Below are 22,159 nucleotides of genomic sequence, written 5' to 3' on the forward strand. Positions count from 1 at the left end.
TTCTCTTACAGTATTTTCATACATTCGTTTATTTTTTCATTCGTTCATTCAATCCCTTTGTTTTTACCTAAAAACAACTTACAGTCTTTCTTTATTGACTTACTCCATTTCCTCAACATAAGCCTAGACTGATAGGATTTCTACGATATGACGAGACTACTGTCTAATCGGATCAGCTTGTCTTCATATCCTATTCACCCCCCAATACTGATCTCTATTCCATATTAGAGTAATATCGTGGCGTGACCTACCGATTTTCAACCCCCCGTTTAGCTAGATGGAGCGTTTCTTATCCGCAGGATTTCTTTTGCAGTTGAACGCTGCACAATCGGGCCATCGTTCTTCCTGCGCTCTAAATATTCACCCGTTCAGTCCTCCTTTCGGAGCGGTAGCCATGAATATTTATTTAACTACTTATTTACGTTTTAACCGTATAAGCTGCTTTTGCAGTTGAACGCCGCACAATCGGGCCAACGTTCTTCCTGCGTCCTAAATATCCACCCGTTCAGTCCTCCTCTCTGGAGCGGTAACCATGAATATCTAGCTAACTACTTATTTATGCAGTTCTCTATTATTTTTAGAGCCGTTATTCATAAGTAACCTGTCCAAGCATTCCTTCTACTAATTTTATTGAACAGGTATCACAGGATTTTCTACCTACATTATCTGTTTTGACCGTATGGGCTGTCCCACATTATAGCCAGCCATCTCAGCCAGATGCACAAACAACCGCATCATTTAAGCTACACATTCGAACGGTCTGATCAGAGCGAGCGCATGCATGCCCGCTCCGCTAAACACCTAACACAAGCAAAGTTCACAGCGCCTATTCACTCAGTCTCTATACATGCGCATACATTTATATTTAATACAATTACCCAAATTACACATACATGCAAATTCATTGAATTCAAAAGTTCTCTAGTGTTTACTGGTTTCTTTTTAGGAATTTTGAAAGAGAGACTTACGTGGCGCCCCTCTCGCTGAGACAGGATCTCTGAAACAATCCATACAAACATTTCAACTATGTAAGAACAGGCTTACCTTTTTATAGTTGTGGCCATATTGTTTGCAGGATTGTCCAAAGAAACTATCTCCAGCCCTGAACGCCATTCCTCAGTCCCTGTCCCTCCTGGCTAAGCTCGCCAAATATGTCGTGGAACATCGTCTCAGAAATATAACACTCGTAAGAACTTGTGAAATCAAATAGACTTTTTATTACAATTGTATAGCAAACCGGAATTTCCCGCGGAACACACAATTTCCCAGAGCCCTAGCTCTTATATTTATACACACATAGTATTATGTCCATCCCTTATGCAAATGAAGTTTATTTTCTTAAGTCATTCGCCACCATTATCTTTTAGTTCAAGCTTCTTGCTTGTTCACGCCCAATAACGCCCATATCTGCTTTCAGTTAGATTATAATGGTGGCCGGACCCTTATCTTAGTGTGTCAGCAGATTCTGTGTCTTTTCCTTTCATTAATGTGTCAATCTACTCTTTGTTCTGCCTTTATTGGAATCAGCAGACTCTATCCTATAAGCCTTCTTTTTAGAAAGAGCTGACTATGGGTCTTTTTATCATTAGTGTGTCAGCATACCATGTGTCTCACGCTTTCATTAATGTGTCAATCTACTCTTTGTTCTGTTCTCCCCTATCCTTAGTGTGTCCAATTGTCTTAGGCGCCTATGTGTCTCCCTGTCTTCCTGTGGTCTGTTTTTAATGTTCAGCTATCCTATACATCTATGTGCTGTCCTATACGTCTCATTTACTCCTACACATTACCAAATGTTACCTAGATATTGTGAATTTTTCCATATACATTTATACTCAGAATATCTAATCTATAAAACCAAATGCATATTATGGAACTTTCTCTGTGACAGTGAGGTGTTAGGTTCTTATTTCTCAGAGTAAATAACTCACGGACACTAGAGAAGCTTTAACCAGGTTTAATTCTTCCATAATTCTTCTTCAATATTCATAGCACTGACGACATCAATTTTGTGATTCTACAAACTAGTTGGATGCATTTTGCTGTTTGTTCTGGTTGTTTCAGATTATTTTGTGCCCAATAGAAAATGATGAGGTAAATAATGTATTGTTTCATTTTGGAGTCACTTTGATAGTAAATAATTATAGAATATGTCTATATATAATATAATAATAAGAATAGAATATGTTTCTGAATACTTCTACATGGATGTGGACGCTACCATGATTACAGATAATTACCATGGTTACAGATAATCCTGAATGAATCCTGAATAATGACCGTGAATGTTTTTCAAAACATGTTTCGCAGGATATTAGTGTTTTATATTTCATTCATCTTTAACTTTGACATTTTGATATTACAGTCAAAACATGTTTCTGTATTCGTGATATTAGTGTTTTTTATTTGATTCATCTTTATATGTTTATTAAATTTTTTTACTTTGACATTTCAGAGTATTTTGAATATATTCCATCCATTTTAATTCCACACAATAACATGTCTAAAAGTCTCAGGGGATTGAATACTAATGGAGGACACTGTATGTACAAAAAGTGCTGTAATTTCTAAACAGTTCACCTGATTTGGATGAAAATACCTTCAGATTAAAGCTGACAGTCTGACCTTTAACCACATAGTCATTGTATCATTTAGAAAGTACTGGAGTACCGAGCCAAAACATCAACAAATGTGTCACTGTCCCAATACTTCTGGACGTCACTGTCTCCTAAATGTCTGATTTGATGTCTCCATGTTTTGCTGTTTCAGCTGTGGTGATGACAGGTTCTTCCAGACTGTGTGTGAATCCATCCCTGTGAGGTCCAGAGAGGAGGACCAGCAGTTGGCCTCTCTCCTCCAGGCCTTGGGCTCCACCCTGTCACTGGGAGGAGAGTTACCCAGGAAAACCTGCAGGTCTGTGGGGAGAGTCCTGGGTCTCTGTGCCTCCAGAGTGGACCTCACTCTCACCCCCAGCAAGAGCTCTCTCAAAGGAGCCTTACTTCTTTTGAGACATGAGTCAAAGCTCCACAAGCTCAGGTATGTTCAGTAAGACAGCTTTTACAGGTCTATTGAATAGTTGATTTTCCTTACTGATCATTTTATCTGACAAGACTTCTCCGTTTCAAGTGACTTGAGGTTTGTCTTTTCATTCCAGGCTGAGTGTGGGTATGGCAGTGAAACTGTCCAGACTGGTTAGGAGGACAGGGAGAGGTGCTACTCCACTGACTGTCCCAGAACTCTCCCTGGTCCTAAAGAGCAGACAGCCACCAGAGAGAGTGTTATCCAGGGCTCTGAGTAGTGTGGCTTCCCTGCTGAGACTCTGGAGGGTTCAGTGTCTGGACCTGACTAACTTCCGGATCCAGGGTCACTCTCTCATCACATTGCTGTGTCACCAGGGACCTCTCTCTCTCAGGTCAGTCTGAAGCTGATGTTTTTTTAAAGTAGAAATAGTAACTTCATTCATGTGTTTTTCTTCATATTTCTGACTGCCTGTATGTTCTAACCTCCTAGACTGAACTCAGACACTCTGCAGCAGCTGACTGTAGTTGTGTATGAAGCTCAGGACAAGGACTTGACTCAGTGGTTCCTGGAGAAGGTTGGTGGAGACCTGACCTCCTGCAGGCTGGACTGGGAAGTGCTTCTCTCTCTGCTGCAGCATTCAACCCACAACATCACTGTGGACCTCAGGAAGAACAGGTTTCTAGAGAAGAACATCTCAGATCTTCTCCCCTTTCTGGGAAGGGTTACTCTCAAGAGGTGGGAGAACTTCTTTCTCTGATCAGACTTTCTAGAAAGAAGAAAATAACTATTTGTATCCAGTGACATGTTGTTCTGAGTTTTCCTCTGTAATATCATTAGGGTTTTATTCAAGAGGTGGGAGATCTTTATTCAATATTTATAGACGTTAATTATCCATGTCTTATCCAGCAAGTTGTTGCTATGTGAGTTAACCTTTATAAAACCTTGACATAACCACAACAATCCATTCTCCATGTTGGTTCAGGTCCAGTTCCAGCTTTGTAAAGTCCTCCATCAGACACTTCTATGACAGTAGAGACAGTGACTGTGTGTCCAGTTTGTTGAGGTCTTCAGACCATTGGATCAACCTGAACAGCAGAGAGCTGGACAGAGTGGACTGTTCTGCTCTGTGTTTTACCCTGCAGCACAGCCACCAAGTCAAAGTCAACCTGCTGTGGACCTCCATACCACCGGGGGAGATAGAGAGCATCCTGCCTCTTCTGGACAGAGTCTCCCAACTCAGGTTTAGTTGGCACTCTTTGACCCTGCTAGAATGGATAGAACTATGAGGCTTTCCACTTCCTGACTGATTTAACCTCTAACCCTAACCTTAGTGTAACGTACTAACCTTAACCTCAGCTAGGGGTGGAATTGAAGGGGAACGCCTGGGAGTTGACCTGATAAACAGAGTTGTTTTGTCTTTATCAGTGTTTTAACGTGTGATGGTGTGTAAATAAGTCTCTCTCTGTCTCTGTCTCTGTCTCTGTCGCTCACTCTCTATCTCTTGCTCTCTGTCGCTCTCTCTCTCTCTGTGTCTCTCTCTGTCTCTCTCTGTCTCTCTCTGTCTCTCTCTGTCTCTCTCTCTGTAGTGTTGACAGGAAGTTACTGCTGAGTTTCCTCCAGTGCTGTGTTGCCTCTCAGATCCAGCAGGGGGCACCGTCACCACCAACAGCAGTATGGCTGCTCAGGTCTCTGCACAACATGCTGGACTTCTCCTGCTCCTCCTCTGTGGACCTGTCAGCTCAGGACCAAGAGAAGGCTCTGTGTCTGACCACTGACCACTGCAGGGCCATCAACTCTGTTCTGAAGCAGAACCAACAGAGCACCCAGCTGGTCCAGAACCAGGTCCAGCTCATCCTAAGAGACTGTGAGGTGGAGGACAGAGCACTGAGGGAGCTGCTTCCCATCCTGCATATTGTCAAGCTGAGGTTAGACACACAAAGACAAACATTTGACCAACTAGTTTATCAGTAGGAGTTAGACCTACTCTGTGTAATAATGTTGTCTCTGCTTCTTGTCCTCTCAGTTCCAGCAAAGCTCTGCTACTTCAGCTGCTGGACCTTGTGTGTGAGGGGATTGAAGAGGGGCTGCTGAGGCACGCAGAGTCCCTGTGGAGAGCCCTGGATGGGGAGCTGGACCTCAGTGAGACCAGGCTGGATCAGAAGGCCTGTGGATCTCTGGCCCTGGTTCTGGAACACTCAGAGGGTCTGTCAGAACTGGACCTCAGCCACTGTCAACTCACAGACCACCACCTACAGCCCCTGATCACACACCTGCATAAAGTACAAGTCCTGGAGTGAGTGGCTTTCCCTGTGTGTGTGTGTGTGTGTGTGTGTGTGTGTGTGTGTGTGTGTGTGTGTGTGTGTGTGTGTGTGTGTGTGTGTGTGTGTGTGTGTGTGTGTGTGTGTGTGTGTGTGTGTGTGTGTGTGTGTGTGTGTGTGTGTGTGTGTGTGTGTGAGACTAGATTACAAATGTCTCTCTCTCTCTCTCTCTCTGTTGTAGCCTGAGCCACAATGACATCACTGATGCTCTGACTGACAGAATACTCCAACTGGTCTCTACTAACACTTCAATACACACCGTACGGTAAGGGTGTGTGTGACGGTGAGCAGAGCATGTGTGTGTGAGATCATATGGGTGTGTCTGTTGCTGGGGGCAACTGTTGGAGGATGGAGATGTGTTGTCTAATGATGTAATAATGATTAATAATAATCATGTTCTATAGACTCTTCAACAACAGAATCCAGGACAGAAGACCCTTCTTGACAGACAAGAGGTTTGACATCTGGTGAAACAACATCAGGTCTTAGTCCAGGAAGAGAAGGCTGAATCCAGGACAGAAGACCCTTCCTGACAGACAAGAGGTTTAACATCTGGTGAAACAACATCAGGTCTTAGTCCAGGAAGAGAAGGCTGAATTCAGGACAGAAGACCCTTCCTGACAGACAAGATAATGTTGTATAATAACACTATAATGTGGAACATAAACTGATGGAACATTTTAATACAAAAGACACACAACAAACTGGTTGTTCCAGCTGGAACAGTCCGATCATTTATAAACTATAGTCAACAGACTCATTAAAGAGATTCTCTGCTACTTTTTGTGTACTTTATAGCCAGTAGTGCTGATAGTAACACTCACAAGACAAAAGTGGTCCCCGAAAATGTTGTACATCACATATGTGCACCACGTCATTGCTCTCTCTCTCTGCTGTGGCCCGCCCTGCAACCTCATTGGATAACCCTGGGCTGGCTTCTTGCTAGCTGTCACTCAGATACGAGGGGCTGAAGCTCATTAGATAGAACTCTAATTGCCCATGTGGAGGGAAATGGAGGGAAAATGGCGCGGCACAGCTTCAACAAAAGTCGCTTTCCAACTTGGGATTTTGTGGCTTTTTGATGTAAAACAGTGATTATGTATGAATTAGCTACATATTGAAACATCCAGCCCAAAGTGTGAGATTTAAAATAACACACGTTCTTAGTGGCTAAGGTACCGGAGCATCTCTTTAAGATCCTTGTACCTCCATTTGTTGTAAATATTAGAGGTAAATATGTATTCCATTTGATCTAACTGTAGCCTATGACATTTGTTTTGTGCATATAATTGTGATAATGTAACGATAATGTAATGATAATGTTGTGATAATGTCACTTTAATAACTCTAACTCATGTACATATTATCTCAATTACCTCAATTAACCTCCTCATTGACTCTGTACCGTAATACCCTGTATATAGCCTCCACATTGACTGTGTACCGGTAACCCCTGTATTTTGCCTCTCTATTGTTATTTACTGCTACTACACCTGTTGTATTCAGCATTTCACTGTAAGTTCTACACCTGTTGTATTCAGCATTTCACTGTAAGTACTACACCTGTTGTGTTCAGCATTTCACTGTAAGTACTACACCTGTTGTGTTCAGCATTTCACTGTAAGTACTACACCTGTTGTATTCAGCATTTCACTGTAAGTACTACACCTGTTGTGTTCAGCATTTCACTGTAAGTACTACACCTGTTGTATTCAGCATTTCACTGTAAGTACTACACCTGTTGTGTTCAGCATTTCACTGTAAGGTTCTACACCTGTTGTATTCAGCATTTCATTTTTAAGTTCTACACCTGTTGTGTTCATGTGACTAATAAAGTTTGATGTGATTATCAGTTGATGATGTATTACTTTCCCTTTGTTTCCATAACAACCATCTAGGGACAGGTGTTGGAAATGAGTTTAGGCTGGAAACACTATAGTGCATCTGAAGACTGTTTAATGTGTTGATGTGTTGGTCCTTGTCTCTATCAAAATAAAACAAAAGAAAAACGTTTTAAGTCTTTATTTTCTGATATCAAAACAGAAAAACCTCCCAAAAGTTTTGACCGTGTAAATCATTTATGAATATTTAGTATTTGTGTTTTTAATAAATGAACCATAAGACACATGATGGATGTTTGTTACTGTGTTTTCTCTGTAGGTTGAACTCATTACTAGTAAAACATCACTTTCAGGTTATTGCTGTGTATCAAGTGTGTATCTTTTCATGACGATGTAAAAGTTGTTAGTTGAAGACGTCTCCCTCTGACAGGCCGATCTCGGGAAAGCCGGACCCGTCCATTTACCAGGAAGCACCATATTAGGTCAATGACGTCGGCGGAATCTCCTTTTGGAACGTTCCATTTCTTGGAAACTTAGAAGTTCTAACTTGTTTTCTTTACCGATAAATGGCAGTTAAATTAGTAACACAATAACAACAACGAGGCTATATACAGGAGGCACCGGTACGGAGTCAGTGTGCAGGGGTACAGGATAGTTGAGGTAATATATAGCCTACACCAGGGTTTCTCTAGAGAATGTAGCCTTTATACAGCCCACACCAGGGTTTCTCTAGAGAATGTAGCCTTTATACAGCCCACACCAGGGTTTATCTAGAGAATGTAGCCTTTATACAGCCTACACCAGGGTTTCTCTAGAGAATGTAGTCTATATACAGCCTACACCAGGGTTTCTCTAGAGAATGTAGCCTATATACAGCCCACACCAGGGTTTCTCTAGAGAATGTAGCCTTTATACAGCCCACACCAGGGTTTCTCTAGAGAATGTAGCCTATATACAGCCCACACCAGGGTTTCTCTAGAGAATGTAGCCTATATACAGCCCACACCAGGGTTTCTCTAGAGAATGTAGCCTTTATACAGCCCACACCAGGGTTTCTCTAGAGGATGTAGCCTATTTAGAGCCCACACCAGGGTTTCTCTAGAGAATGTAGCCTTTATACAGCCTACACCAGGGTTTCTCTAGAGAATGTAGCCTATATACAGCCTACACCAGGGTTTCTCTAGAGAATGTAGCCTTTATACAGCCCACACCAGGGTTTCTCTAGAGAATATAGCCTTTATACAGCCCACACCAGGGTTTCTCTAGAGAATGTAGCCTATATACAGCCCACACCAGGGTTTCTCTAGAGAATGTAGCCTATATACAGCCCACACCAGGGTTTCTCTAGAGAATGTAGCCTTTATACAGCCTACACCAGGGTTTCTCTAGAGAATGTAGCCTTTATACAGCCCACACCAGGGTTCCCCAACTCGTCCCTGCCCCAGAATTGCATTGTGGGAATTCTTATATGTACAGCCAAACCCATGGATTGGACATGGAAATGGGGTTTCAGCCTAATCAGTGACACCAACAGAAACAATTACATTGAAATTACACAAATATTACTGTCTTAGAATTTATACAGCAACATTCCAACATTGTTTAGCATTATATTGTCCAATTGTGGCATTTTTTTCGTTTTGCATCAGTTAAATTTGGGGGACTTTTATTTTGAAGGCGAACTATCGATTCCTCTATTGCTGCTCACCCCACACTGGTCCAAATCGGAATGAAACCTGCGAGTCTCCGCTGTCCGCTCAGGCGGGAGAGGGAGAGAGGATGACCAACTATGAACGGTAGACCTACAATCTGCAGTATTTACAACTGTTGAATGGCAACTGATTTTTAGAATAGAAAACCCTCATGAGCGCAGTTGCCGACACCTGTCATAACAGAGGTGCCAACTCTCCCCCACTGGAGGTGAGACACGCCCGACACCTGTCATAACAGAGGTGCCAACTCTCACCCACTGGAGGTGAGACACGCCCGACACCTGTCATAACAGAGGTGCCAACTCTCCCCCACTGGAGGTGAGACACGCCCGACACCTGTCATAACAGAGGTGCCAACTCTCCCCCACTGGAGGTGAGACACGCCCGACACCTGTCATAACAGAGGTGACAACTCTCCCCCACTGGAGGTGAGACACGCCCGACACCTGTCATAACAGAGGTGACAACTCTCCCCCACTGGAGGTGAGACACGCCCGACACCTGTCATAACAGAGGTGCCAACTCTCCCCCACTGGAGGTGAGACACGCCTGACACCTGTCATAACAGAGCTGCCACAACTCTCCCCCACTGGAGGTGAGACACGCCCGACACCTGTCTTAAAACCTGTTAGGGCTGCAAGCCCGAGGTCGGTACACTTATGACAACATCTTGCTCAAGTGCAGGGCGCGAAATTCAAAATCTATTTTTTTTTTATATTTAACTTTCACACATTAACAAGTCCAAAACAGCATTTGAAAGATAAACATCTTGTGAATCCAGCCAACATGTCCGATTTTTAAAATGTTTTACAGCGAAAACACCACGTATATTTATGTTAGCTCACCACCAAATACAAAAAGACAGACAGACATTTTTCACAGCACAGGTGGCATGCAGGTAGCATGCAGGTAGCATGCAAAGCCAACCTAACTAACCTAGAACCAACCTAACTAACCTAGAAACAACTCCCTCAGATGACAGTCCTATAACATGTTACACAATAAATCTATGTTTTGTTCGAAAAATGTGCATATTTGAGCTATAAATCAGTTTTACATTACTGCTACCATCAAAGCTACCATCATAGCTACAGTCAGAAATAGCACCGAAGCAGCCAGAGTAAATACAGACACCAACGTCAACTACATTACTCATCATAAATCATTTCAGAAAAATATATGGTGGATAGCAAATGAAAGACAAACATCTTGTGAATACAGCCAATATTTCCGATTTTTTAAGTGTTTTACAGCGAAAACACAATATATCGTTAAATTAACTTACTACAAGAGCTAACACACAAGAGCATTGATTCAAGGCAAACGGTAGCGATAGCACAGTTCGACAGATATATGAAATAGCATCCCAAATTGGGTCCTTATCTTTGTTGATCTTCCATCAGAATGTTGTACAAGGGGTCCTTTGTTCAGAACCGTCTTTGTTTGGATCCAGAACGAACTATTTCCCTCTTGAATTAGCAAGCACACTGGCCGTGCGGCGCTAACCTCTCCTTCTTGAACAAATTCTTCCAACGCATCACATGTAAAGTCCCGAATAAATTTCAATAATATAATTAAACTATATTGAAAAAACATACTTTAGGATGATATTGTGACATGTATCAAATAAAATCGAAGCCGGAGATCATATTCACCTATAACGACGGTTTTCCAGGAGGCGAGTCCAGGTCCAACTTCGCGCCTTCGGAAAAAAAATAATGGCGGACCTCTCACTCCAAGAGGTTGTATTCAATCCCAGAACAAGATAATCAAGTCATTTCTGCTCTCACTTCCGCATGACACCCAGGGGAAGGTGTATGACGTGTTTCTACAGTCCTAAGTGACATGCCCTTTTATAGACAAGCTCTTGAAGAGAGACCTCGCTTTTGGAAATCTCACTTCCGGATAGGAAATGGGCTGTAAAAAGAGTTCTGTTTCACTTAGAGAAATAATTCAAACGGTTTTAGAAACTAGAGAGTGTTTTCTATCCAATAGTAATAATAATATGCATATTGTACCAGCAAGAATTGAGTACGAGGCCGTTTGAAATGGCCACCTCTTTCCAGGTTACTCAATGCTGCCACTTCAGCCATAACAGGATAACAGAGGTGACAACTCTCACCCACTGGAGGTGAGACACGCCCTACACCTGTCATAACAGAGCTGACAACTCTCCCCCACTGGAGGTGAGACACGCCCGACACCTGTCATAACAGAGCTGCCACAACTCTCCCCCACTGGAGGTGAGACACGCCTGACACCTGTCATAACAGAGGTGACAACTCTCACCCACTGGAGATGAGACACGCCCGACACCTGTCATAACAGAGGTGACAACTCTCACCCACTGGAGGTGAGACACGCCCGACACCTGTCATAACAGAGGTGACAACTCTTACCCACTGGAGGTGAGACACGCCCGACACCTGTCATAACAGAGCTGCCAACTCTCCCCCACTGGAGGTGAGACACGCCCGACACCTGTCATAACAGAGGTGACAACTCTCACCCACTGGAGGTGAGACACGCCCGACACCTGTCATAACAGAGGTGACAACTCTCCCCCACTGGAGGTGAGACACGCCCGACACCTGTCATAACAGAGCTGCCAACTCTCCCCCACTGGAGGTGAGACACGCCCGACACCTGTCATAACAGAGGTGACAACTCTCACCCACTGGAGGTGAGACACGCCCGACACCTGTCATAACAGAGGTGACAACTCTCCCCCACTGGAGGTGAGACACGCCCGACACCTGTCCTCACGGAGCTGCCAACTCTCACCCACTGGAGGTGAGACACGCCCTACACCTGTCATAACAGAGGTGCCAACTCTCATCCATTGGCGGTGAGACACGCATTTGACCCTCTAATCATGACACAACTCTTATATATATGATAGTGTAATAACCATGTCGTAGCCTGATAGTGTAATAACCATGTCGTAGCCTGATAGTGTAATAACCATGTGCTAGCCTGGTAGTGTAATAACCATGTCGTAGCCTGATAGTGTAATAACCATGTCGTAGCCTGATAGTGTAATAACCATGTCGTAGCCTGATAGTGTAATAACCACGTCGTAGCCTGATAGTGTAATAACCACGTCGTAGCCTGATAGTGTAATAACCATGTCGTAGCCTGATAGTGTAATAACCATGTCGTAGCCTGATAGTGTAATATAGCCTGATAGCCTGATAGTGTAATAACCATGTCGTAACCTGATAGTGTAATAACCATGTCGTAGCCTGATAGTGTAATAACCATGTCGTAGCCTGGTAGTGTAATAACCATGTCGTAGCCTGATAGTGTAATAACCATGTCGTAACCTGATAGTGTAATAACCATGTCGTAGCCTGGTAGTGTAATAACCATGTCGGAGCCTGGTAGTGTAATAACCATGTCGTAACCTGATAGTGTAATAACCATGTCGTAACCTGATAGTGTAATAACCATGTAGTAGCCTGATAGTGTAATAACCATGTCGTAGCCTGATAGTGTAATAACCATGTCGTAGTCTGATTGTGTAATAACCATGTCGTAGCCTGATAGTGTTCGGCAGGCTAACTGCAATAAAGAGAGACTGTATTCAGCTAAAACTGATCATTCAGACTTTATATACTAGAACATGTTATAATAGTACATGAAGGGTCCTTGTAGAACAGACTGGATGTTAAACTGCTGAAGCTTCTAAGTTAAAGCATCAGACTCAGACTGCAACAGACCACTGACTGCTCACTGCTGTAGTTCATTCATTCAGCAAGCAGCCTGGAAACTCCAGAGAGAAGTTCTGCATCATAGTTTACACGTCATTATACCTTCTATAGCTTTTAATAGACCGACCGACCGGCTTCATTCATAATGCATGAATGAAATGGTAGTCATTGCCCGGGACTAAACTGACTGGGGAATGTTCTCTGAACAGGACCCAACGTTTTGGAACGTTCAGATGTTATGAACAAACATGCCTCTCTGACATTTAGAATAGTAAATCAGGTCGGCTCTATATCTGCTAATTCTATCGACAACGTTTGGCAACAGAACGTTGCCCTCATTAGGAACCAAACGGAAACAAACAAGTCAGAAACAGGGAGGGACTAACATGAACTTGTCAAGAAAGAAACGCTCCTTCTTGTTGCAAAACGTTTTGCTACGATCTGCACTATTGAATACACCCCTGAAAAGTATGAGACGGCTTACCTGCTGGTGACGACTACAACAAAACCATTTTCAGTAGCCAAAAAGTCGAATGTTGCCATTAAAATGACAATAATAGAGCAAACGTGATTTCTTATTATAAATGTCCGAGACGTGTTTGTCCTACATAGTGTATTTTATATCTGAATGTTCAAAAACGTTGCGTCTTGCTGAACCGCCCCAATAATGTTTCTATACACGGAAGTATAAGTGAAAGTAAAATAGGTATAGCGACACACAAGGTCACTGTAGCAGCAGACAACTAGTAGATTTAGTTGTCTAAAGGAGATGCCAACACATTTACAGTCTAGTTTGATGTGTGTCCTAACATCCTTTCAGGTTGTATTACTATCATCCAGTGATCCACATAACATGAGGATGAGTCCTGCTATTCTCCACTCAGGCTGCGGAGAGAGAAAGACGATTAAACGAGGCGGAGAGAGAAAGACGATTAAACGAGGCGGAGAGAGAAAGACGATACAACGATAAGGTAGGCAACAATCTGAAATATAACTGTTCAATGGCTATTTCATTTTACGATTCTTGAAGAATGTAATTTATAAAGACCTCACCTGTGCGCAGTACAGCCCTATATTGGACGCTGTGCATTGGCGTCCTACAGTAGGTGGCTACAATGCGGCGCCCGGTAAATAACAGGTGAATTCTTTAGGGGGGGTAGCCTACTTGTTTCCGAAAACCCTGTTACTGAAGGCATATGTGTCTATAATCCCTTGTCCGTTGGACCGGATTGTGTGTGGATATCTTTAGAAAATACTGTATAGAAACCGTCTGAACCGAACTTTTCTCCAAACCGGCACCTATAACTTGTCTGTATTAGGCTACGAGGAAGCGCGTCTTGAGCACTGTCTATCACAGCCAAGATGCCGGTTTGGAGAAACGTTCGGTTCAGACGGTTTCTATGGGTCTACAGATATCCACACATGATAGAACCCTGACCGACGGACAAGGAGTTACGGATTATCGATATTCAATTACAGGATTTTAGGAAACAAGTAGCCTACCCGCCTACACAATTTTGCCAGTTATTTTCCAGGCTTCACATTGTAGCCACCAAGGACGCCAATGCGCGCATGCGCAGCGTCCTAATATAGTGGTAAACAGAGAAATAAGAATTAATAGAAGATTGAATGAATGGAAGGGTATTTTACTCCATTACTCCATTTACTCCATCCCTGTAACACCTAAACACCATCTGTTTCATCATCTCGCTTCCAAGATGGCATAGCAGTTCAGACGTTCTTTTTTTGTCCTCGTCTTGTCGTGTCCTGTATATATATATATTTACACCTTTCTTCGCATATCTTTATATATTTTATTATCCAAGAACTCAACTACAAAAGCTTTCCTGCAACCCGCCTCACAAATTACAAAAAAAAAGTATTATTTACCTCAAATCTGAAAATCCACAGTGGAAGCTAGCCAGAGGCTAGCCAGAGGCTAACCAGAAGCTAACTAGAAGCTAGCCAGTAGCTGATCTGAAGCTGCCTAGAAGTTAGCCGGTTTGCTGGCTAGCGTTGGTGTTTCAGCTGCCCACGTTTGTGGTCTTCAGCTATTCCTTTAGCTCGATAATCTATCGGCACTTTTGTGCAACGCGACTCGGACCGGAGCATACCGGGACTATTTTTCTCAGTGTCCCCGGATTTCAGCCACAGGCTCTGGACGTTTGCACCTTGATTTCACAGCTAGCTAGCTGCAAACCGTGTGACTATTGGCTTACGTCGATCCCGGAGCAAACTTAAATTATTCCGGAGCTAGCCAGCTGAGGAGTTCCATCAGCCACTCCTGGGCTACAGTCACCTATCCGGACCCGTTTTTTTTGTTGTTGTTGCTGCAGATGCGGAGCCCCATCGGGCCTTCACGACTGACTGCCGACATTATCTGCCCGAGGGAGTTATCCAACTGGCACCTCCGTCGCAACGTTACCTGAACGCTCATCTGGGGCCCGCTAATCGTTAGCTGTCTTATCGGCTGCTATCGGAATAAGTATATCGGACAATTTTTCTTGGGTCACTATAACTATTTTGCCAATTGGATTGATCCCCTCTACCACACGGAACCCCACTAATCTACCGACGGAAACGCACGAGGTGTCTAAAAATAGACTTCCATCCTATGCTATCTTGCTACTGATAGCCATCTACCCGGCCAGCTGTCTGGATCGCCGTGACCCCAACCAACCTCTACTCACTGGACCCTTATGATCACTCGATTAAGCATGCCTCTCCTTAATGTAAATATGCCTTGTCCATTGCTGTTCTGGTTAGTGTTTATTGGCTTATTTCACTGTAGAGCCTCTAGCCCTGTTCACTATACCATATCCAACCTCTCAGTTCCACCACCCACATATGCGATGACATCACCTGGTTTCAATGATGTTTCTAGAGACAATATCTCTCTCATCATCACTCAATACCTAGGTTTACCTCCACTGTATTCACATCCTACCATACCTTTGTCTGTACATTATTCCTTTAAACTATTTTATCGCCCCCAGAAACTTCCTTTTACTCTCTGTTCTAGTCGTTCTAGACGACCAATTCTCATAGCTTTTAGCCGTACCCTTATCCTACTCCTCCTCTGTTCCTCTGGTGATGTAGAGGTGAACCCAGGCCCTGCAGTACCTAGCTCCACTCCTATTCCCCAGGCGCTCTCTTTTGATGACTTCTGTAACCGTAATAGCCTTGGTTTCATGCATGTTAACATTAGAAGCCTCCTCCCTAAGTTTGTTTTGTTCACTGCTTTAGCACACTCTGCCAACCCGGATGTTTTAGCCGTGTCTGAATCCTGGCTTAGGAAGACCACCAAAAATTCTGACATTTTCATCCCTAATTACAATATTTTCAGACAAGATAGAACGGCCAAAGGGGGCGGTGTTGCAATCTACTGCAAAGATTGCCTGCAGAGTTCTGTTTTACTATCCAGGTCTGTTCCCAAACAATTTGAACTTCTACTTTTAAAAATCCACCTCTCTAAAAACAAGTCTCTCACCGTTGCCGCCTGCTATAGACCACCCTCTGCCCCCAGCTGTGCTCTGGACACCATATGTGAACTGATTGCCCCCCATCTATCTTCAGAGCTCGTGCTGCTAGGCGACCTAAATTGGAACATGCTTAACACCCCAGCCATCCTACAATCTAAGCTTGATGCCCTCAATCTCACACAAATTATCAATGAACCTACCAGGTACCACCCCAATTCCGTAAACACGGGTACCCTCATAGATATCATCCTAACCAACTTGCCCTCCAAATACACCTCTGCTGTTTTCAACCAAGATCTCAGCGATCACTGCCTCATTGCCTGCATCCGTAATGGGTCAGCGGTCAAACGACCTCCACTCATCACTGTCAAACGCTCCCTGAAACACTTCAGCGAGCAGGCCTTTCTAATCGACCTGGCCGAGGTATCCTGGAAGGATATTGATCTTATCCCGTCAGTAGAGGATGCCTGGATATTTTTTTTAAATGCCTTCCTCACCATCTTGAATAAGCATGCCCCATTCAAGAAATTTAGAACCAGGAACAGATATAGCCCTTGGTTCTCTCCTGACCTGACTGCCCTTAACCAACAGAAAAATATCCTATGGCGTTCTGCATTAGCATCGAACAGCCCCCGTGATATGCAACTTTTCAGGGAAGCTAGGAACCAATATACACAGGCAGTTAGAAAAGCCAAGGCTAGCTTTTTCAAGCAGAAATTTGCTTCCTGCAACACAAACTCCAAAAAGTTCTGGGACACTGTAAAGTCCATGGAGAATAAGAACACCTCCTCCCAGCTTCCAACTGCACTGAAGATAGGAAACACTGTCACCACCGACAAATCCACTATAATTGAGAATTTCAATAAGCATTTTTCTACGGCTGGTCATGCTTTCCACCTGGCTACCCCTTCCCCGGTCAACAGCACTGCACCCCCCACAGCAACTCGCCCAAGCCTTTCCCATTTCTCTTTCTCCCAAATACAGTCAGCTGATGTTCTGAAAGAGCTGCAAAATCTGGACCCTTACAAATCAGCCGGGCTAGATAATCTGGACCCTTTCTTTCTAAAACTATCTGCTGAAATTGTTGCCACCCCTATTACTAGCCTCTTCAACCTCTCTTTCGTGTCGTCTGAGATTCCCAAAGATTGGAAAGCAGCTGCGGTTATCCCCCTCTTCAAAGGGGGGGACACTCTTGACCCAAACAGCTACAGACCCATATCTATCCTACCCTGCCTTTCTAAGGTCTTCGAAAGCCAAGTTAACAAACAGATTACCGACCATTTCGAATCCCACCATACCTTCTCCGCTATGCAATCTGGTTTCAGAGCTGGTCATGGGTGCACCTCAGCCACGCTCAAGGTCATAAACGATATCGTAACCGCCATCGATAGGAAACAATACTGTGCAGCTGTATTCATTGACCTGGCCAAGGCTTTTGACTCTGTCAATCACCGTATTCTTATCGGCAGACTCGACAGCCTTGGTTTCTCTAATGATTGCCTCGCCTGGTTCACCAACTACTTCTCTGATAGAGTTCAGTGTGTCAAATCGGAGGGTCTGTTGTCCGGGCCTCTGGCAGTCTCTATGGGGGTGCCACAGGGTTCAATTCTTGGACCGACTCTCTTCTCTGTATACATCAATGATGTCGCTCTTGCTGCTGGTGAGTCTCTGATCCACCTCTACGCAGATGACACTATTCTGTATACTTCTGGCCCTTCTTTTGACACTGTGTTAACAACCCTCCAGGCGAGCTTCAATGCCATACAACTCTCCTTCCGTGGCCTCCAATTGCTCTTAAATACAAGTAAAGCTAAATGCATGCTCTTCAACCGATCGCTGCCTGCACCTGCCCGCCTGTCCAACATCACTACTTTAGACGGCTTTGACTTAGAATATGTGGACAACTACAAATACCTAGGTGTCTGGTTAGACTGTAAACTCTCCTTCCAGACTCACATCAAACATCTCCAATCCAAAGTTACATCTAGAATTAGCTTCCTATTCCGCAACAAAGCATCCTTCACTCATGCTGCCAAACATACCCTTGTAAAACTGACCATCCTACCAATCCTCGACTTCGGTGATGTCATTTACAAAATAGCCTCCAATACCCTACTCATTAAATTGGATGCAGTCTACCACAGTGCCATCCGTTTTGTCACCAAAGCCCCTTACACTACCCACCACTGCGACCTGTACACTCTCGTTGGCTGGCCCTCGCTTCATACTCGTCGCCAAACCCACTGGCTCCAGGTCATCTACAAGACCCTGCTCGGTAAAGTCCCCCCTTATCTCAGCTCGCTGGTCACCATAGCAGCACCTACCTGTAGCACGCGCTCCAGCAGGTATATCTCTCTGGTCACCCCTTAAACCAATTCCTCCTTTGGCCGCCTCTCCTTCCAGTTCTCTGCTGCCAATGACTGGAACAAACTACAAAAATCTCTGAAACTGGAAACACTTATCTCCCTCACTAGCTTTAAGCACCAGCTGTCAGAGCAGCTCATAGATTACTGCACCTGTACATAGCCCATCTATAATTTAGCCCAAACAACTACCTCTTTACCTACTGTATTCATTTATTTATTTTTGCTCCTTTGCACCCCATTATCTCTATCTCTACTTTGCACTTTCTTCCACTGCAAACCAACCATTCCAGTGTTTTTTTTACTTGCTATATTGTATTTACTTCGCCACCATGGCCTTTTTATATTTTTATTTATTTTTATATATATTTTGTTTGCCTTCACCTCCCTTATCTCACCTCACTTGCTCACATTGTATATAGACTTATTTTTCACTGTATTATTGACTGTATGTTTGTTTTACTCCATGTGTAACTATGTGTTGTTGTATGTATCGAACTGCTTTGCTTTATCTTGGCCAGGTCGCAATTGTAAATGAGAACGTGTTCTCAACTTGCCTACCTGGTTAAATACCTGGTGAAATAAATAAATAAATAACACGCTTGTGTCATCACAGACGTGTTCTCAACTTGCCTACCTGGTTAAATAAAGGTGAAATAAAAAATAAATAAAAAAAGATTGTGTACTAGTTTTAGATGCCATTCCCTCAGAGGGGTTGTTTTATTACCCAGGAACATGTTGACTCACCAGTAGGAAAGATTCGTTTTTCTTTTAGTCCATTCAACAACAATAGAGATATAGGAACAGAGAGATTAAAGTAGATGTCACGCGTCAAAATGTTGATTGATGACCCTATGTCCTGCTGACGTGTGCATGCCCATATTTGGGCTTCCTGTCCTGACCCCCCTGTTGGTTTGAGGGGGGCGTGGTTTATGCCCCTATGAATGGTGCTCCTGTTTCTCACAGCTTAGAGTGTGTAAAAGAGTTTTATGCTGTTTTTGAATTTGTCATGATGATTGATGTCTAGTGTCCCGTTGGGAACCGGGTTGGGTGGGGGGTGTGTGTAATGAACATTTCAAAGAGTAAGGCCTATTTTATAGCTTATAGCCCTCCGGGGTTGTTGTCTAGGAAACACGAATGTCAGGGGGTATTGGGCTTTGCAGCAGCCTTATAAAGCCCCTGAACAATCCCTGTTTAAGACTGTACATGATAACCCCCTGAATATTAAACAAAAATGGTGTGTGTGTGTGTGTGTGTGTGTGTGTGTGTTAGAAACAAGGTCCCTTCGCATTGTGGACATTTCAAGCTTTCAACAACAATAAAACAGCCATCTAAATAATGTTTCTAGGCCTAACACACTGTTGAGTTTCCTATTTAGTTGTGTTTATATGTACATGCACCGAGCTTCCAGGTGGCTCCAGCCTATGGTTGTTCGGTGCACCAGGTACACCGGGGAGATTAGAACCCCAAAGAAAGATCCTAAAGGTAATTTCAGGTTTAGGTTTAGGGTATAATAACTTTAGTGAAACCGCATTTCACCCTATGTACAGACATAGAGAGCCAACACATAAAGGTGTAACAGGGATGAATGGATATTCAATGTACAACAGTGGTCTTCTGTAACAAGCAATACGTGTTAAATATGGGGCCACAGTCAATCATGACAGCCTCTTTAGGAAAGGCCTTTACTTATGACTTAAACAGAATAATTTTATACCCAGCTTATTCATTAATGCTGTGGGATAAATCAGGGGTTTCTAGGTGGGCTTAAACAAATCTACAGTGAAACAAAAGTGTACATTTTACACACATGTTTATGGACTTTTAAAAAGACCACGGTAACATGACAGATATAGTGGAGAAGCTCCAAAAATCGGCTATTGGATATTCAATGTACAACAATAGTTTTAGGTAACAAGCAATACGTGTTAAATATAGGCCACAGTCAATCAAGACAGCCTCTTTTTCGAAAGGCCTTTACTTATGACTTAAACAGATTCATTTTCTACACATCTTATTCATTAAAGCTGTGGGATAAATCAGGTGTTTCTAGGTGGGCTTAACTTTTGTCAATAGGGGGAGCTGTTAGCACTATTTTTTTCTTGACGTTTCCAAATTAAACTGCCTCGTACTCAATTCTTGCTCGTACAATATGCATATTATTATTACTATTGGATAGAAAACAATCTCTAGTTTCTAAAACCGTTTGAATTATGTCTGTGGGTGGAACAGAACTCATTCTACAGCACTTTTCCTGCCAGGGAGTGAGATTTCAGAAATCTTGGCCTCTGTTCCCAGGTCAGTTTTTATGTCCCTGTGAATGCTGTGGGGCTACAAACACTGCATACGCCTTCCTCTAGATGTCAGTAAGTGGTGACAATTTGAATGGAGTCGATTGCGCAATCTGGGACCTCATAAAATACCTTGGGGCGGAAGTACCTTTCTTTTCGACCGTGCGCCTGACTCAGGATGGACGTCGGACTGGCCTCCTTCCAAGCTTTGGTTTAGCCAGTTCTATATCTCCGGTCATGTTTTTATTCGTTATAGTTGTTAAAGACATCATAAGGTAGTTAATTTAAACCGACTTATAGCAATTTATATCAGTTTATTGCGATTTTCTGGCATTCCTTTGTGACGCGCTCTCAACATTTGGACACCTTTCCGGTACATGCCGAACGTTAGCAGCGATTTCGACAGGACAAGAGTACATCTTTCGACCAAAAGACGATGGTTCTGGACAAAAGACACCTTTCCCAAGATTCTGATGCGAGTTCATCTAAAAGTAAGAACTATTTATGCTGATAAATCGTTGTTCTGTTGAAAAATGTTAAATGCATAAGCTGCCATTAATTTCAGTGTAGCCTTGCTTCAGTGCACGCTGTATTGCGCAGTAAAGTTAATTTTAAAAATGTAATTCAGCGATTGCATTAAGAACTAATTTGTCTTTCAATTGCAGTCCAACCTATATTTTTTTAGTCAAGTTTATGAATAGTTTTATATAAAAATAGGAGTCTTTCCAAGATGGCGCCGGACCGATTGCTTGAGTAGTTGGACACTATTTTCATTGTATAAGTACGATTTGTGCCGCTAAATATGCACATTTTTGAACAAACTCTATATGCATTGTGTAATATGATGTTACAGGACTGTCATCTGAAGAATTCTGAGAAGGTTAGTGAAAAAATTAATATATTTTGGTGGTGATAACGTTATCGCGCTTTTTGCCTAGAATCAATGCTGGGGTGATGTTAGCTCATGTGGTATGCTAATATAACGCTATATTGTGTTTTCGCTGTAAAACACTTAGAAAATCTGAAATATTGTCTGGATTCACAAGATCTGTGTCTTTCAGTTGCTGTATGCTGTATATTTTTAAGAAAAGTTTTATGATGAGTAATTAGGTAATACACGTTGCTCTCTGTAGTTATTGTAGTCGCTTTGGTGAGTTTTGTGATAGTGGCTGCAATGGTAAACTATGATTTATACCTGAAAAATGCTAATTTTTCTAAAAAAACATATGCTATACCATAAATATGTTATCAGACTGTCATCTTATGAAGTTGTTTCTTGGTTAGTGGCTATATATATCTTTATTTAGTCAAATTAGTGATAGCTACTGATGGAGTAAAAAACTGGTGGAGTAGAAAAAGTGGTGTCTTTTGCTAACGTGGTTAGCTAATAGATTTACATATTGTGTCTTCCCTGTAAAACA

At 42.9% G+C, this 22,159-nt stretch overlaps 2 protein-coding genes across 3 annotated transcripts in view; both read left to right on the forward strand.

Moving 5' to 3' along the window:
- LOC139579592 (uncharacterized) overlaps nucleotides 1–7,191 on the forward strand; it is an 82,552-nt gene extending 75,361 nt beyond the window's left edge. Inside the window, exons 9-16 of the mRNA XM_071408353.1 lie at nucleotides 2,767–3,033; nucleotides 3,152–3,409; nucleotides 3,508–3,753; nucleotides 4,001–4,258; nucleotides 4,605–4,943; nucleotides 5,042–5,311; nucleotides 5,518–5,601; nucleotides 5,741–7,191. Of these exons, the coding sequence (XP_071264454.1) occupies nucleotides 2,767–3,033; nucleotides 3,152–3,409; nucleotides 3,508–3,753; nucleotides 4,001–4,258; nucleotides 4,605–4,943; nucleotides 5,042–5,311; nucleotides 5,518–5,601; nucleotides 5,741–5,807 (1,789 nt within the window). The 3' untranslated portion in view covers nucleotides 5,808–7,191. The remainder of the gene's footprint in view (nucleotides 1–2,766; nucleotides 3,034–3,151; nucleotides 3,410–3,507; nucleotides 3,754–4,000; nucleotides 4,259–4,604; nucleotides 4,944–5,041; nucleotides 5,312–5,517; nucleotides 5,602–5,740) is intronic.
- Nucleotides 7,192–12,931: 5,740 nt separating this feature from the next.
- LOC139579591 (uncharacterized) overlaps nucleotides 12,932–22,159 on the forward strand; it is a 45,786-nt gene continuing 36,558 nt past the window's right edge. The window contains exon 1 of one of the 2 annotated variants that reach the window (XM_071408351.1): nucleotides 12,932–13,573. The gene's annotated coding sequence lies outside the window, so the exon portion shown is untranslated. The remainder of the gene's footprint in view (nucleotides 13,574–22,159) is intronic. The other variant, XM_071408350.1, reaches the window with a different exon arrangement.

The sequence above is a fragment of the Salvelinus alpinus genome, chromosome 6 (assembly GCF_045679555.1).
Source record: "Salvelinus alpinus chromosome 6, SLU_Salpinus.1, whole genome shotgun sequence".
NCBI lineage: Eukaryota > Metazoa > Chordata > Actinopteri > Salmoniformes > Salmonidae > Salvelinus > Salvelinus alpinus.